Source organism: Anastrepha ludens, chromosome 3, assembly GCF_028408465.1.
Source record: "Anastrepha ludens isolate Willacy chromosome 3, idAnaLude1.1, whole genome shotgun sequence".
NCBI lineage: Eukaryota > Metazoa > Arthropoda > Insecta > Diptera > Tephritidae > Anastrepha > Anastrepha ludens.
Genome location: NC_071499.1, coordinates 94224477 through 94237856, shown reverse-complemented (window position 1 = coordinate 94237856; position 13380 = coordinate 94224477). Strand labels below are relative to the sequence as shown.

Sequence of the window (13380 nt, the reverse complement as noted above, 5' to 3'; positions counted from 1 at the left end):
TCTCTCTACTCTCTATATTCTATCCCACAGTGGGCGGTAGTCGTGCAATTTTGTTAGACTTAAGCTTAATAACAGAGATCTGCAATCATTCATGTCACTAGGTGGATAAGATGCGAATACAAGTAAATAATAAAAATATTTGCTATCTCTGAGTATGAATGAGTAAATCATTCGATTCGGTATGTTCGGATGAATAAAGATCTCGGTGTCGTAAATTCAATGCAAATAATAGTCAGGCGAAGTTGGCTCACTTTGGTTTCCGGTCAACTCGTCAATCAACTTACAAAAAAAGGATAAACATAAGTACAGGAATCTTTTTAAACACCGAAGTGAAATACAAATTAACTAGAGGATGTTCTAAGCGGAAGTACACACAAGGTAATCTAAATAAAAGTTTATCTTTAAAAAGTAAATATATGGCTGGTTTCCACGGCTGGCTTTATATTAGCGCTTTATTCAGAGCGCCCCGTAAAAAAGTCTAAAGGATTTATATCGTATCTCCGAGGTGGTTAATGGATACCTCCAAAAAAATTGGGAACCCGAATTTCGCGCAGAAAATATCGATTGCTTGATGGGGTGACTGGCATGATGAGTTTTCCTACAGATCGCATCCAAAAATTGGACAAACCAGTGTTTTTGAAAAAAAAAAATGGGTTACTGGTGACATTACTCAGATATACAGAGTAAAGTAGGAGAATCATTTCGACCAAATATTTACTTTGAGCAAATACAGTTATATATTATATACATATATTGTGGCGTACAACTGTTTTTGGGTGCTTGGCCGAGCTTCCCCTCCTATTTGTGGCATGCGTCTTGATGTTGTTCTACAAAATTGAGGGATCTACAGATTCAAGCCGATTCCGAACGGCAGATATTTTCATGAGGAGCTTTTTCATGGCAGAAATACACTCGAAGGTTTGCTGTTAGAAAAACTTTTCTTGCATTTTGGTCTTTCACCGAGATTCGAACCAACGTTCTCCCTCTGAAATCCGAATGGTAGTCACGCACCAACTCATTCGGTTACGGCGGCCGCAAATAAAGTTACGAAACCATTAATTTCGAGGAGCTATATGCAATCTTCCCATTACATACCGTCAATCCTAAAAAAAGGTAGAACTAACCCTGTTTAATGCAACATAACTCACACTGTGCAACACTATGTTTATTTTGTTAGTATGTATGTATGTGTATTCGATCACAGGTCGTTTTGCGAAATTCCATGCGATGCGGCCGAGTTGATGCGAGCAAAGCACTGCCATAACAAAAATTTCTTCTGCCCTTTTCAATCAATCACTCGTATCAACGTGGGGTGTACGTTTGCATGTGTATTCGTGTATATGCTTTTAAATGTACATACATAAATACATTTAACTGTGTATATGTATTCAGGTGTGTCGTTTTGCGCTCGTGTCTGGCTGTCAGCTTGTATGCTTTCATCTTGTTTATTTCATTACTTGTTTGATTTGTAAACGTCACATCGTAAATGTAAAATATACGAGTATGTATGTATGCGTGCAACAAAAACTACACTTTGACTTTTGTGTTGATGCCGTTGTGTTCACATATCCTTGATATGCCATGGAAATGTTTGAATATCTAATCTACCTAAAGGTCTTAAGAAATTCGAAAGCAAAAAAGGATACGAAGGCAAAAGTTTTGTGAGAGGCAAAGGTAGGAGAAAAGTATGGAAAAATGCTAAAAATATGTAATGTTGAGAAAACCACAGGAAATGGTAGAGATATATATACGTAGTAGCTGAACTACAAAGGAAAAACAAAACAAACAAAGATAACAAGTCGTAAAAATAAAACATCGAATGCCAAAAGTATTGAAGACATTCCATTGTCTATTATTCTATTGAAAGAGTATGGAAAAAAAATACGAATACAAAGGCAACAATACAGAGGCAACAAAAATAAAAGAAAATAACAAAAATAAGCAAAACAGTAAAAGCAATGAAACTATGCGAGCGAGCCACATACAGGGTGTCTATAAGCCATTTAAAAAGTAAAATGTCATTAAATGTAGATGCGCGGTGATGCTGGCTTCGGGGGCGGACGTTTAACGACGCGTTGCCTGGGACATGCGTACTAAAACAGTAAATTTACTGCGCTGCAAAGCCAACAACGAAATGATGAGCGCCGCCAACACACTCACGCCGGCAGCGAGTCAACGAAGCAGACAGCCAGCCAGCTAGTCAGCCATCCAGCCTACATACATAGGTAGCCAGGCAGGCGAACCAGTAAGCTGCGCTAGTTAGGCCAAGCGGATAGGTTCGAGTGTCGTGGTGCTTCTCCAATGCTGTCAGTCGGTGATAGCAGAGAAGTGCAAATGTCGAAGAATAGTGCGTTTTTGCGGTGCGGACAGTGCCGCGAATCGGTCGGTTTTTTCGATAAGCATTTTGGGCGGCGTTTGCGTATGAGTAATTTAAAAAAATCAAACATTTCGAATATTTGTTGAAATTTTGCAATGTTTCGTGTATTGTTGGGCCGGAGAAAAAAACCAACGAAATGTATAGACAATTAGAGAAAGACAAAAAAGTATGCAGCTATATGCTTATTATGGCGTTTCTTAGCGTCTTTTCGTTTTATTTTTTTTCCTAACTCGAAAGTGTAGCATGCAAAAAACACAACTGCTTAAACACGTCGCCGAGAATGTCAAATCTGCTTAAAAGTCAGGATGGCTATAATCTTCTAAACCAACAAAAAATCACCATTTCTATAAATAACCGAATCAATTGTAGTAGAAGTGAATAACTTGATGTTGATGAATTGTGCTTGACGTTAAATCTGAAAAATACATACATACATACCCGAATTATATGCATTTGACGCGTTCGTATGTATGTGTATATATGTACATATGCAAACAAGTGTACAGGCAATAGATACTTATCTACTTGACTAAATTTATTTTTTAATTTTCAGGTACTGAGTCGGAAATTAATTTTCTTTATTTATATTTTACATTGTATGCATCAGCAAGTGGGGATAAATGATATTATAGGGTTCTACACAAAGTCTAAAAAATGTTTGGTGAATGAAATGTTAAACAGAAACTGTTTTCATTCAAAACTCACGAAACTTACGATGAAGCGAAATACCTTCTGCTCAAATATGAACGAGACGTTATCAATAAAACGGTCCGCGGATGACATATGGCAAAAATAAATTTTTTGTTTTTTGGTAGGACTGCTATAAGCTTACATGGCAAATTTCAGCGTGATATGTCACATAGTTTGTTTTCTGTGCTACTGTAAACAAGTCAAGAGTGTGTTCTTCGAATTTAACGATGGAAATTCAAGTTGAACAAAGAATTTGTTTGAAATTTTGTTATTCCAACAAAATTTCGGCTTCAGACGCCTTAAAAATGTTGCAGACAACCTATGGGGACTCGGCTCTATCGCGTGCACGTGTTTTCCAGTGGTACAAATCGTTCACAGAGGGCCGTACATCGGTTGAAAACTTGCCTCATGAACGTCGTCCAGTAACATCAGTAAACGACGAAAACATCGGAAAAGTAAAGGAAATTGTGCTTGAAAATTGCACAAATCGCAAAATCGGTTAACGCTGAATATTATTTAGACGTTTTAAAGCGTTTGCGCGAGAACATTCGTCTTAAAAGGAAGGAATTGTGGGACAACAAGTCATGGTTCTTGCATCACGATAATGCACCAGCTCACACATCACGTCTTGTTCGCGATTATTTGAACAAAAATAATGTTAATATCGTTCCGCAAGCACCGTATTCGCCTGATATGGCTCCATGTGACTTTTTCCTGTTTCCCAAGAAGAATACACTCGAGCTTGACTTGTTTACAGTAGCACAGAAAACAAACTATGTGACATATCACGCTGAAATTTGCCATGTAAGCTTATAACAGTCCTACCAAAAAACAAAATATTTATTTTTGCCATATGTCATCCGCGGACCGTTTTATTGATAACGTCTCGCTCATATTTGAGCAGAAGGTAATTTTTCGGACCACTTCGAACAAATTGGAATCATAAAACACTCGCAATATCAACTAACCATGAAGCTTCTGCATTATATCCACATGAGTGAAAAGCGAAACTACTAAAAAGAAGTACGGATTCAGTTTTTTTCAGTTTTCTCCAAGTTTTAAAGCTTGTAAAATGTGGGCATTAAATAAACCCCATAAAAGAATCTGAAGGACGCATAATGCGCCAAGGAGTAGCTCTTAAAAATTCCAGACTTCGCTTCTTATTGTCGTTGTATCTGGCAGCAATTGCCGTCTAATGACGGCTCACAAAAGTACATTCGAGGCTCTTGTTCAATGGCAGTCGTGCGTGTGTTCCTGAATCGATCGGGTTTAAAGGATTTGTATCTGGTGAGAGGCTGTCACTACAGCAGCATTCTTCAGAAGAGTATGAAGAACTAGAAAAGCAAGATTTCTTAGAAATGTACAACGTCGTCACAGTAACTAGATGACTAGCTGAACCTTCTGAAATAAATCTGAGTCTAAATAAGATTTTGGACTAATTAGTGATTAGTTTTGTAAGAAAAAGTGGGTTAAGTTGTTATATCACAGCCTATGTCTGGCCTATGAATATCAAACTCGACTAATGAAGCGATCTTCAAGATATGTTTGTGATGTTCTTCCACAAATGGCATCCGCCGTAGCTCAATGGGTAGGCGCGTCACTACATTTGGAAGTATGTGGGTTCGAATATCCATGCATGAAACACCAAATTCTAGAAAAAGTTTTTTCTAATAGCGCTCACCTCTTGGCAGGCAATGGCAACAAAAAAATCAGCTGCCGTTCGCAGTCGCCTTAAAACTGCGGAGGAGGCGCAATTATTGGTGGGGTTTTGGTCTTATATAAGTTGCATCCGAACCACACCGATACACTATACGCTGTGAAGCCATAATGGATGAGTAAATGAAAAAGTATTGCAATCAAAAGATGTCTGTGAAGTCCAATGAAAATTTAACCGTTAGCACAAAAATCACCGGATAGATGTTTAGAAATAATATGTATGAGGCATATTTTTACCCTGAAAAGGCAGAGAAAAGGTAAGGTCTAAACCTCCTGAAACCTAGAAAAACAATCATAATTTGGGTTGCACTGCAGAGAAATAAAATTACTTTTTCTTTTGATATGCTGCTCAGTTAATGTGTGCGCATTTTGCAATTCAACTGCCAGCGACTGAGCAGACAATCAGAATTAGTTGGACTTTTCACTATGCGAAACTATTGGTTAATAGTTATTATAGTTAGTTCTTCTCCAGCCAATACTGCGCTCTTGAATGGCATGGGAATACTTAGTATGTGGTGGTGATCAACGGCTTGATATGATAATGGTACGTACCAGTAAAGTAAGCCCTACTATACAGAGGCCCACTTTCAGACCTTCAGCTTCCGAATCAAGCAAAGCACGTCTGATCATCATTTTTTTAAATCAAGAGGAGAAGACTGTTTTACGTCGTAGACCGAGAACATGCTTATATAAGTTTAGAATAGCTCCATTAGCACAATGCAGGCTATTATAAAAGAAAAAAATATTTTTACAGGCATCCGGCACTGCTTGATGCTGCGAGTTATAAATTTTGTATATTATGTGATTTTGTGCACTGTATTGTGGCATCACATTCTGGCAGCAGTGCAATTAACCAACCAACTTTCATCCTTTTATCCGTGACCCACTGAAGACTTGTACCATTTAACATACTTTGTTGCATCTGCGCTGTTGGAAGAATTAAATGAACAATGTTTTTAAAATTCTACCGCTGTCAAAAACATACAAACGAACAGATCACAGCAAAACAATGAGATTTTACAAAGAAGGACTGGCAAAAATAAAACTCCAAAAGAATGGTTAAGGCCATGCAATAAATATGAATTTAAAAAAGCGGCTATGTCCCCAACAGATTGCTGACAACAGTATTTGTACAATAACAATAATAACGCTTCTTTGCTTATTGCAATGAGGAATTGTTTACGCAAATTGCGAATATAATTGAAAGTGCTTACGTGTACTTACTTACCCAGATACAGTAATGGCCGTACAATTGAACACCACGTACTTTTTTTTAAGCTGAGCACATACACAACACAGAAAAGTGGTAGATAAAGAAGGAAATTTAAAGTTACATGAATAGGTCACAAATATGTAATACAAAAAAATATCCGCCTTATGCAAAAAATAAAATAAAAGGGTATATTCGGTTACTATTGTCATATATAGTATATATGATTGGCGCTTACACCCTTTTTGGGTGTTTGCCCGAGCTCCTCCTCCTATTTGTGGCGTGGGTCTTGATGTTGTTCCACAAATGGAGGGACCAACAGTTTCAAGCCGGCTCCGAACGGCAGATAGTTTTTATGAGGAGCATTTTCATGGCAGAAATACACTCGGAGGTTTGTCATTGCCTGCCTGATAATACAAAACAGAAATATTGATGGAATGAATTTTTTTTATTATAATCTGGTAGATAACTTCATGGTATTTATTTTTTAAATGTGAAATCCGGCATATGTCCGCCGCGGATACGAGTTACATGGTCCATTCAATCAGTCCAATTTTTGACTACTTTTTCAAATAAATCTGGTCCTATGTGGCTTGAATATTACTATAAATCAATGTTGTTGTTGTTGTGGCAGCATAAACATTCCTCATACTTACATACGGGGAATGCTGCTGGAGTGACAGTCCTTGGCCGGATATAAATCCGGGTCGTTTCGGTAACATAGAACCGACTGTCGTGGAAACGCGCGATTGCTAAGCGCGCTGTATGGCAAGTTGTGCCGTCTTGCTGGAACCAAAGGTCGTCGATGCTGGAGACATCCTCGTTGATTAACAGTTTTGTAAATTGTTTGGACTGTGTTATTATCCAACTCATAACCAATGCCCAGAATATCATCATAAGATCATAATTCCATACTATTAGATAAACTGTCATCATTATCAGAGGTAGACAGCATTTATTGAAACCACGATCCTGATTTCATCTTGCGTAGATCTATTTTTAGGCTCAAAGATGGAGTATTACCGCTCATAACTTATGGTGCAAAGCAATGTGAGTATCTGTAGGAAGGGTTTGTAATCATAGACTTAATAAGTAATAAAACTTAATAACTTATTGTTTCTAATTATGCGACCATTTCTGTATCCACCTCCTAAAAAGAGGCTGTACATTGCATAGCGCTGTGGCCTATAACAGACATCCCGAAAGAGAATAAATTCATACATATATGCGCGTTGGAAATCTCTGCTAATGCGTTATTATCTTTTCTTTTCATTAACAAAACGAATCACTAAGTATTTACATCGAAATAGTACAAAAGTATTGTATACCAGCATAAATCCCATTACACGGTGATGCCTTTACACATAATTTAACGCCACCTGGGTATTATTCACTCAGCTCTTTGGCAGTGTGGATTTATGCTAACATTTGACCCACAACTGAGGTTGACTGTCACGCTCCGCACACTTTGCTTGATTGTGTTGGCTCCTCTCGTAAGACTTGTGCCATTATTCAGACACGCTTCTGGTGTATAGAAACCTACGTGTTGAGGGGAAAGAGTTAAACTTTGTGCTAGAACAGATTTTGGTGTTTTTTTTTCTTTTCTTCCTTTTTTGTTTTGAATGCTCGAATGAATTTATTTTTCTGAAATTCTCAGCGGGCATTGTGATGAGCACAATGATCCTGTCAGCATGTGTTAGTCACAAGCTATTCGTTGTTTAAGGCGCATTCTTTTGTTGGTGCATTCCTTTTCTAGTTTTTCAGTGTGTAGCTGAACTTGCATGGCCTTTCAGTTGCTCTTTTTCTGCTCACTTCTGGCGTAAGTGCGCCTTTGAAAATTCGTTTGAAATGTTTAGAAAACATTCTTATTTTTGGAAAACAATGAATATTTCGCTCTGCCTCTGTTGTTAGGTATTTGCGAGTACACCAAAGGGATGCTAATTCGATGTAATGAAAATGTAAACATCTAAAAAAATTAAGAAGACGATTTATTTAATAACGAATAACGATATACATATACATACAATATATAATACATATGTTCATATGCACATTCGAGTATGCGTAGGTGAGCGTCCTTAATGGCTTTAGATGCTGATAATTACTTCCGCGCGTTGACTTGATATCACCTTGAATGTGTTTGCGCTCAGATATCATTAACATTTTCCGACATTATTAGATATAGATGTATATATTTAAATATAACTAAGTATTTATGTACGTTAGGGCAGGTCAGTTTGTTCTTAATTAATATAACCGACCTTCTTTCGGCAACTAAAGTATTCCACTGGAAATTCTGAACAAAAGTTCGTGCAAGTTCTTAGTTAGTCATTTTAGTTTTGATGTTTATTTTAACATGAAAAATGTTTTTTTCTAATACCGATCGGCTTTCGGCAGGCAATGTCAAACTTTTCACTGTGTTTTTGCCATGAAAAATCTTTTCCCTCCATTTGCGAAACAACCTCAAGACGCACGCCACAAATAGGAGAAGGAGCTCGGACAAACACCCAAAAAGGGCGTTGAGCTAAAAAAGAAAATTACGAGAATTCATAATCAATGAGCAATGAGAAAAAACTGACTATACCAGAACATGTAAAAAATGAGTGCCAATCCAAATTCATACCAAGAATACTTTCTGTTTCCAACACAACATACGATCTAGATCCGACAAAATCTGCGTAATGTGGTGTGATGATCTTACAATGGACGAAGTGCAATTCCTCTCCTCACAACGTGGTCATTATACTCAGAGATACGACACTTTGAGGTCTGCCATGGCTTGTGATCGGTTAGGAATACCGGACAGGGTAGCAGTTTGTGTGGCATATATTCCTTTCCCAAATATAGAATTCAAAGACCAGCGTGTAGAGCCTGTCGTTGTACACAAATTTAAAGTTGCTAGAGAGAAAATTATGTAAATGTAGAGATCGATACCTATCCGCATGGTAGCCGGTGCTATGTACCGGAATGACTCGACTTTGTTCTGGCCAAGAGCTGCCGCCCCAGTAAACTATCTCTGTCTAGTGCGCTGAACCTCACTGATGTGATTGAATTTTCTTTCAACAGTAGAAAATATGAATTTGATTGTTTTACGTAAATAAGATTTAGATTTTCTTGGCTGGGTTAAAAGCGAGCAGGATTTTATGTATCCATGCAATTGCCGAATAACTTATAATACCAATTTACTTTAATATATAAGTAAAGCTCCACAATTTAATAATTTATGGTAGTGCACTAATATCGAAATTCATACTTTAGACGCGATTTTTGAATGTTGATTTCCTAATTCATAAATTCTGTAACACAGAATAATGTACTTTTTTACACATAGCGAAAATATCTTGCTAAGAATGTTATTCGATGATAGAAAATCAATTCGCGACTGTTCGATAAGCAAAATATGATACAACAGTGGTCACACAAGTTATTCGTACACTCACAGTTTATAAACAGATACATCTGATACTTATGGGGGGAGCCTGGTTTATAAGGTCAAAAAAATCAATTTTGTTTTTTCGTTTTAAGCGATTCCTAATATATTTCAGAATATTCATACAAAGTTACAGAGCCTAATTCTCAATATTTCCGTAGATACAAAGCCAAAGGTAGGCGAGCGTTAGGTAGTTACGCTGTGACCGGAAGCTATAGTACAAACTTTATCTTCTTTTCTCGACTTTTCATTTTTATGATTTCTTTGAATTGGCGTACATGAATGAAAAAAAACTAATGGACCTTTTGAAATGAATCACAGCTTGTTCCCTTCAGTATTAAATTCTCTTCTATTTGAACTAACAAAATAGATAAAAAAAAAATTTTCAAGATTTTTATAACAAGTTGAAGTGAATTTTTTTTTATAGAAAGGCATTTTTTTCTTTAAAACCTCCAAAGAGTTGAAATTTTGAAGTTTCTCTCAGTTTTCTTAGTTCATCTAGAATAAAAAATTATGATAATTAGAAATCCATTTGAATTTTTTGCTTAAGATAATAATTACGAGCTGTATCTTGTACGCCAGTTGGAAACTCCAGCGTTGCAGCGCTCTACTAATTTCTATGTTAAACATTTTTTTCAATTTATTTTAACCAGTACAAAAAATTTTTATACTTTTTAAATGTTCATTAAAAGATAGAAAAAACTTTGCAGTGCTAAATTAATTTTTTCCTTAAAAAAAATTGCAAAGAGATGCAATTTTTAGACCTCATAAACCAGGCTCCCCCCTTAACACGATTTATTCAAAGGAACAAAGTATTTACTATATTGGTAAAAAGTAACATTTTTATTCAGTATTTAAGCAACAACAACTTCCAAGTTCATTTCTGGAATTAGAGAACTTAAGGTATCACAATAACGAAATAAGTCAGAAGTTAATGCAAAAATATTATTCGTACATAGCCATATAAGGAACATTTTATTAAAAAAATTTTATTAATAACTGCTTCCAAAAGTGGGTGCATACCTTTTACCAATAGTTTGGTTCCATTAGCTGCAATTTTCGCCTTTGATGTTATTTTTTGCTCTGATTCCCCTTTCAATTGGGTTCAGATACGGTGATTGAGGTGAATACTTAAGCTACTTACAGTGGTAAATAAGCCATTCTTACGCGAGATAAGATGAGTGTTTTGGGTCATTGTCTTGTTGGAACGCGAAGCATCTAGAATTCAGTCCAAATTTAACGGCACTATCATGCAAATTATTCTTCAAAATGTTTCAATACTAATGATTGTCCATTTTATCATCAATAAAAACCATTTTTCCTAATCCAGATGCAATTATGTACCCCCAAACCCCATGCATTTCCTCCTCAATGCTTAACGATAGGAATTTTTTTCATTATGTTCAGTATTTTCTTTTCGCCAAAATTTTGGACACCCATTGATCCGGAAACATTAAATTTCGACTCATCACTGAATATGACGTTTTCCCAAAAATAAATTGGCTCATTTATATAGCGTTTGGCGAACTCCAATCTCTTCTATCGGTTAATGTCTGAAATGTAGGACTTGCGGCGTGCTTGTCTGCTATGATAACCATGCAGACAATTACGGACTGTTTGTGGGCTTACATTTTTATGCAAAGACTCTTGAATATTTCGGCATAGTATCGTGGTTTATATTAGTATCGCGGCGGCCGTAGCCGAATGGGTTTGTGCGTGGCTATCATTCGAAATTCAGAGAGAACGTAGACCAAAATGAAGAAAACGTTTTTCTAATAGCGGTCGCACGCCACAAGTAGGAGGAGAAGCACGAGCAAACACACAAAAAGATTGTACGCGCCAATTTCATATACAGGGCCCGCCATCTATCGTTACGGATTTGAACTAGGTATTATTTGAAGAATGGTAACACTTAGCTGTCATCTGATTTGACAGAAAATTAGTTTTATTCTTCCGCTGAACGAAAATGGTTGTGTATACGCTCAAAGGACCGACCACCCAATGCGTTTTCGCTTCGCTTCATGGGCTTGGGATCGACTTGAAGAAGATGAAGACTTTTACCGAAAAATCATCTTTTCGGATGAAGCTCATTTCCATCTCGGCGGGTATGTTAACAAGCAAAATTGCCGCATTTGGGGCTCAGAAAACCCGCACGCACTCGAAGCCGATGCACTCACAACGAGTCACTGTTTGGTGCGCATTTTGGTCGAGAGGCATCATTGGTCCATTTTTCTTCGAAAATGAGCGAGGAGTGGGCGTAACCGTCAATGGAGAGTGTTACCGGGCCATGTTGAACGAATTTTTGTTCCGAGAAGTTGAAGAGCACCGTCTTCGAAGATCGCATTATCAGCCGAAATTCTGATATCGTTTGGCCGCCTCGGAGCTGCGATTTGACGCCGTTGGATTATTATCTTTGGGGTGCCGTCAAAGACCAGTGTTATGCCAACAAACCGGCAACAATTGATGCACTGAAGACCAACATACGCGATGTCAGAGCTGAAATACAGCCGCATACAATCGAAAATGTGTTGAAAAATTGGACCGATCGTATGGGATGGTGCATGACTAGCCGAGGCAGCCATATGAATGAAGTTGTGTTCCATCATTAACCTGAAGGATTGTACTTCAAAATAAAAAAAAAACAGTTTAGAAAAATATTGAGTAGTTTCTTTTTTTATAGCATTTTTAATTCCGTAAAGTTATATGACGGACCCTATATATACATATATTATACATTTATACACATATTATAAAAATGGAAAGGTCATAGCTTTAATATATATAATATTATATATAAATAATTGTGTGCATTTCCCACAATTTCTCGTTTTTTTTAAATTCAGTTAGCGTCTAAAGGTTTATCCTACAAACAAAATGAAAAATATTCATAAAATGAATAAGTGCAATGTTTTGGCGGAAACATTCGTATGATTGTGCATGTGAACCCTATTCTATGGTTTACTGAAGAAACACACATTTCATACGTAAATTTTCTTTCAACAAAATTTAGCAAAAAAAACATAAAAACATGATTGAGAATTAATAACTAAAATTTAAAATAAGGAGGCTCGAAATACCTTTTTGAGCTATGCTCCCCTGGATTTTTTGGTTCAGAATTCCCAGTGAAATATTATATTTTAGCATTGAAACAAAGTAAAGGAAACATATGACCCGCCCTAATGTACATGTGTACTGTCATTAGGGATAAACTTGTTCAGAAGAATGGGCTAAGACTGTAATTTGCAATTATTTTACCGTAAAAGTGTGGCTCACACCTTTAGCATGTGTCTAGAGTCAGTGATTATAGGTACTACGTATGTATGTATGTATTATATATATATCATCTTCGTGTAGCTGCAATTTAGTGCGTGCCAAAATGTATAAAGTTCGGAAGCGAAAACTATTACAAAGTGTTTTTAAAATGAGTACTTATGTGAGAGAAAAGAGAGAGTAGAGTGCGCTAGTATAATTACTGCAAAAAATAAGAATATATATAATTTTCCACTCAAATGAAATTCCACTCCGCTTTTTCCTGAACGCGTAGCAGCCTCAAAAATCAGTTGCATGCATATCAATTCCATTTAAAAAAATATTAGTTCCAAAAAAAAACTCTAAAACCTACCATGATTGACTGGGTGTCAATCGTTCGACATTCGCGCCGTCGGTTCTCAAATTATGTGGGTACACGTTCGCCGGTGCGTATACGTCGACGGAGAAGGCAGTTGGTGGCGCCACCCCCAGCAACATCAACATCTACAGCTACTAAGCACACAAGCAGCAGTGCGTCGACTATGGCAAAGACGCCCACCAGTAGTGGTGCCAGCAATAGGGGTAGTGGCAGCAGTGGTGGTATTGGTGGCGATACTGGCGGCGGGGGCGGCGGTACTCAATATGCCTGCTGTTGCGCGAATGTAAGTGTTGACTGCGAATTATGCGCTACTGGAAACGTACGAGTGC

The 13380-nt window shown here is 37.1% G+C and overlaps 1 protein-coding gene across 6 annotated transcripts in view; it reads left to right on the top strand.

The window, feature by feature from the left end:
- Nucleotides 1-13380, top strand: part of LOC128858483 (disks large 1 tumor suppressor protein) — a 157069-nt gene that overhangs the window by 64773 nt on the left and 78916 nt on the right. Inside the window, exons 1-2 of one of the 6 annotated variants that reach the window (XM_054094805.1) lie at nucleotides 2182-2543; nucleotides 12778-13334. The exons of the other annotated variants lie outside the window; for them this stretch is intronic. Of the exons in view, the coding sequence (XP_053950780.1) occupies nucleotides 13047-13334 (288 nt within the window). The 5' untranslated portion in view covers nucleotides 2182-2543; nucleotides 12778-13046. Of the gene's footprint in view, nucleotides 1-2181; nucleotides 2544-12777; nucleotides 13335-13380 lie in introns of those variants that run through there. 6 annotated transcript variants of the gene reach the window in all.